At 36.7% G+C, this 4921-nt stretch overlaps 1 protein-coding gene across 1 annotated transcript in view; it reads right to left on the bottom strand.

Moving 5' to 3' along the window:
* Nucleotides 1-4921, bottom strand: part of LOC109543494 (spondin-2) — a 55906-nt gene that overhangs the window by 4423 nt on the left and 46562 nt on the right. Inside the window, exons 2-3 of the mRNA XM_048668327.1 lie at nucleotides 1546-1757; nucleotides 1242-1346 (exon numbers count right to left, since the gene is read on the bottom strand). Of these exons, the coding sequence (XP_048524284.1) occupies nucleotides 1242-1346; nucleotides 1546-1757 (317 nt within the window). The remainder of the gene's footprint in view (nucleotides 1-1241; nucleotides 1347-1545; nucleotides 1758-4921) is intronic.

The raw sequence follows: 4921 nt of genomic DNA, 5'->3' as shown, positions 1-4921 counted from the left end.
TTTTTCTAGAATTATTTTTGATCTTATACGAAATTCTTCCTGTTGTTCTTCAGGTAAATTTTGAGTTGTTTCTTCTATACTCGAAATAAAATCAAGTTCTTAAACGGTTTTTGGTGTAATTGAAAAGGTTAAACCTTTAGAAAGAGAACGAGTTTTTTGGTTTCAGTTAATGATTTATCAGATAAATTTATAATTGTTTGGTCCAGAAACTATTTATTTTTTATACTAAAAATGTCTTTTGATTTTTTCGTTGAGTAATTTTTCTAGTTTATGGTTATGAATTTGTTTTTGAATAATAAATTTTCTTGCATAGGTGTTTTATTAACGGAATTACATATATGATTAAAGTCGTCAAAAGAGATTTTGTATCGTAAGTCTTGTTTTATGTCATGTATTTCGTTTTTGAGTTTGATTTTATTTAATCTGTGATATTGAATTCTTTCTCTAACTAAAGCTAGCTACTTGCTCTGTTTAAGATTTTTGTTACTTGTGTATTGATGTCATATGGAGATTTAAGTCGTAAGCCTTTTGGAATAATATTATTATTTTTACATTTATGTAAAAATGTTAAACTGTTTTCAATATAAATTTCAATCCAAATACATAAAACTTCTACACTCTGAATGGGCCCCAAAATAGGTGAACTCTAAATGAGTGAAAACTCATAGAACAACGATTTTCCGCAGCAAACACCACTAAGAAAAAGTGTTAGTAAAAATATTACCTACAAGGTAAGCAAAGTGAAAATACTCCGCCGTAATAGTGATATAATAAGTATCTACACCATCTAGATTATTTTAATGTCTGTAAAATATTTTTTTTTAATTCTAATCAAGTATTATGTATGTAAATAAGTAAGTAAATTTTAGTAAATTACTTACCTAGCTTATTTTTCGTCTTGTTTTGGAACTAAACGCTAAATATAGAACAAGTTACTTTTTCCGCGAGGAGCCGGATAATTGAGCGATCGATCGAAGAACGTGAGGAAATCGAACTAGCAGAAAGCAGTCGAATTATTAGAGCTGCTAGAGTCGATTCAGTGGGCGTACGGCTTTCGACATAATTGTTTCCCCGGGATGAATTTGAAGAAGCTTTGAAGAACCGCATGTCGTACGAGGAGTTCTGAGAAATTTTTTAATTAATTAATTAAGGCCCTGGGAGACACGCATTTAAATGAAAGGAGGTTTAATTGTGTCCCAAACTCGCCCAGAAAAAAATTGAATCGTCTTCCAATGCCGTACTTCGATGGTGATGCTGTCCAGCCAGTTTCCATTCACGCAGAGATCGAAGCTGTCGATGCCAATAAACCAATCGGGCGAAGGCACTATTTTGCTCATCAGCGAAACCTGTAAAAGAAAGTAACAATATGGAAAMTGGTCCTGGCAAAGTGAAAATATACAAAACATTCTACTTGTGAACTGGCAAAGATTGAATGAGGAATCAGCCCGTTTTGGGGGCAAAACTCATTAAAAAAATCAAACATCCGTTTGTTCACATTTGTTCAAACAACCGCAAATTTACTGCATTGTTGGTGTTTGGACTTACCCGCGAATGATTGCCATCCACGAAGAATTCGGCTTCAGTCCGGCCCACCCCTATGTTGATGGGGGGCGCATTGAATTCGTCGTAAACTCCCCCATCACCTTGACTTTGGCCTTCCATCAGGTCACTCCTGCCGGTCTCTGCAAAGGCTTTAACACCCGCCGAAGACTTCATGCCCAACCGGAACAGGATGAACGACTTATCGTGGCTTTTTCCTGAAACAAAACCATTTTTTTTAGTTCTAATCGTGCTTCCCTAAACAAACAAACCAATTAAAAGTAACTGACAGTTTTCCTCGACTAATTGGTATTTACATTATTATACCCGGCATAATGGCACCGCCCCGAAACCCTCTAAGCTAATTCTCGGTATTCGTTCCAATTTAACAAGCAAAAACAGGCGACTTTCCGACTTATTTGTCAAATGGAGTCGCTACAACATTAAGATTGAGCTGGCTGTCGAACTTCTTCTCCCCAGAATTGTTTGCCTCCCTCATTAAGCTCCCAGTGCTCCAATTAAAGCCGAAGAGAAACTAATTAAGGAAACGAATCTGTTAAAACACGTTCAGAAAAATTAATGAAGTGCTTCACTGGCGGTGCACTTGCTTTCATGTGGTGGGTCGGAAGAGGGGAACCGATTCCTGGATAAGAGTGGAATCAAGTGTATTTATATGACATTCATATAGAGTTTTCCGACTGGATTCTGTAAAATTCCGAAACTGAAAGCTCTAAAAAGAGTTTCTGGAAAATGGAGGATAGCGCGCCAGCTTGCAGAAAGCTGCTAAGAATGGTCTGTGATCTATACGTCTTTTAGCTTCTACTGAGTTTACTTCTCCGACAAGCAACTGAAGTTTTATGGATTCTTTATATTTCTCTCTTTTGCTTGCTGGACAGACTTCCTGCTGTATTAAATACATTCTCTTCTTTCCTTCCAGGTGGCCCTACGCAGCTTTCGGTAAGTTTAGCACTACTTTGCCCCTGGTTGCCATGTAGATGTAGAACTTTTAGTCTCATATTCATCAACTGACTCGTTGGATGGGTTTGGGATCGATTGAGCTATTGGTTCTTTCGTAGTTAATTTTTAAAATTCGGGAATATTTTGGGGGGTTTTGCATTCTTACATCAGGATCATCTGAAGCTCTTTGCGAAAGAACCGCTTCAGATATTGAAATTTGGGTTCGCGCATTCAATACAAGACGCACCAGTTGACTGATAGTATGGATTTGGTTCCGATTAAGCTATTGAGTCGTTCACAAGAAATTTGCAAACTTTGGGAATATTTTACGCGGTTTTGTTTTTTTGCATCAAGCTCACCTGGAGCTTTTCTCTAAAGAACTGCTCAGATTTAGAAAGTGGGGTTCCAGTATTAAATACAAGAAGCATCAGTTTACTGATAGTGTCGATTTGGTTCCGATCAAGCTATTGATTCCTTCACAAGAAATTTTCAAACTTTGGGAATATTTTAGGCTCCTTTGTTATTTTGCATCAAGCTCATCTGGAGCTTTTCTCTCCAGAACCGCTTCAGGTTTAGAAATTTGGGTTCTCGTATTCAATACAAGAAGCATCAGTTGACTGTGAGTGTAAATTTGGTTTCGATTAATTTATTGAATCCTTTACACGAAATTTTCAAACTTTGGGAATATTTTAGGCGGTTTTGTTTTTTTGCATCAAGCTCATCTGGAGCTTTTCTCTAAAGAACCGATTTAGCTTTAGAAAGTTGGGTTCCAGTGTTGAGTACAAGAAGCATCAGTTTACTGACAGTGTGAATCTGGTTCCGATCAAGCTATTGATTCCTTCACAAGAAATTTTCAAACTTTGGTAATATTTTAGGCGGTTTTGTTTTCATGCATCAAGCTCATTTGGAGCTTTTTTCTAAAGGACCGCTTCAGATTTAGAAAGTTGGGTTCCAGTATTGAATACAAGAAGCATCAGTTTACTGATAGTGTCGATTTGGTTCCGATCAAGCTATTGATTCCTTCACAAGAAATTTTCAAACTTTGCGAATATTTTAGGCTCTTTTGTTATTTTGCATCAAGCTCATCTGAAGCTTTTCTCTCCAGAACCGCTTCAGGTTTAGAAATTTGGGTTCTCGTATTCAATACAAGAAGCATCAGTTGACTGTGAGTGTAAGTTTAGTTTCGATTAATTTATTGAATCCTTCACACCAATTTTTCAAACTTTGGGAATATTTTAGGCGGTTTTGTTTTTTTGCATCAAGCTCATCTGGAGCTTTTCTCTAAAGAACCGATTTAGCTTTAGAAAGTTGGGTTCCAGTGTTGAGTACAAGAAGCATCAGTTTACTGACAGTGTGAATCTGGTTCCGATCAAGCTATTGATTCCTTCACAAGAAATTTTCAAACTTTGGTAATATTTTAGGCGGTTTTGTTTTCATGTATCGAGCTCATTTGGAGCTTTTTTGTAAAGGACCGCTTCAGCTTTAGAAAGTTGAGTTCCAGTATTGAATACAAGAAGCCCCAGTTGACTGATAGTGTGGACTGGGTTCCGATTAAGCTATCGAGTCTTTCACAAGAAATTTTCAAACTTCGGTAATATTTTAGGCGGTTTTGTTTTCATGTATCGAGCTCATTTGGAGCTTTTTTGTAAAGGACCGCTTCAGCTTTAGAAAGTTGAGTTCCAGTATTGAATACAAGAAGCCCCAGTTGACTGATAGTGTGGACTGGGTTCCGATTAAGCTATCGAGTCTATCACAAGAAATTTTCAAACTTCGGTAATATTTTAGGCGATTTTGTTTTTTGCATCAAGCTCATTTGGAGCTTTTCTCTAAATAATCGCTTCAGCTTTAGAAAGTTGGGTTCCAGTATTGAATACAAGAAGCCCCAGTTGACTGATTGTGTGAATTTGGTTCCGATTAAGCATCGAGTCTTTCACAAGAAATTTTAAAACTTCGGTAATATTTTAGGCAATTTTGTTTTTTGCATTAAGCTCATTTGGAGCTTTTTTCTAAAGAATCGCTTCAGCTTTAGGAAGTTGGGTTCCAGTATTGAATACAAGAATCCCCAGTGGACTGATAGTGTGAATTTGGTTCCGATTAAGCTATCGAGTCTTTCACAAGAAATTTTCAAACTTCGGTAATATTTTAGGCGATTTTGTTTTTTTGCATCAAGCTCATTTGGAGTTTTTCTCTAAAGAATCGCTTCAGCTTTAGAAAGTCGGGTTCCAGTATTGAATACAAGAAGCACCAGTTGACTGATAGTGTGGATTCGGTTCCGATTAAGGTATCAAGTCCTTCTCAAGAAATTTTCAAATTTTGGTAATATTTTAGGCAATTTTGTTTTTTTGCATCAAGCTCATCTGGAGCTTTTCTCTAAAGAACCGCTTCAGCTTTAGGAAGTTGGGTTCCAGTATTGAATACAAGAAGC

The sequence above is a fragment of the Dendroctonus ponderosae genome, unplaced genomic scaffold, assembly GCF_020466585.1.
Source record: "Dendroctonus ponderosae isolate FM_Combo_2020 unplaced genomic scaffold, Dpon_F_20191213v2 Dpon_F_20191213_7, whole genome shotgun sequence".
In the NCBI taxonomy this organism is placed as follows: Eukaryota; Metazoa; Arthropoda; class Insecta; order Coleoptera; family Curculionidae; genus Dendroctonus; species Dendroctonus ponderosae.
The sequence above is the reverse complement of the archived record's forward strand: the minus strand, read 5'-3'. Positions and strand labels throughout refer to the sequence as shown.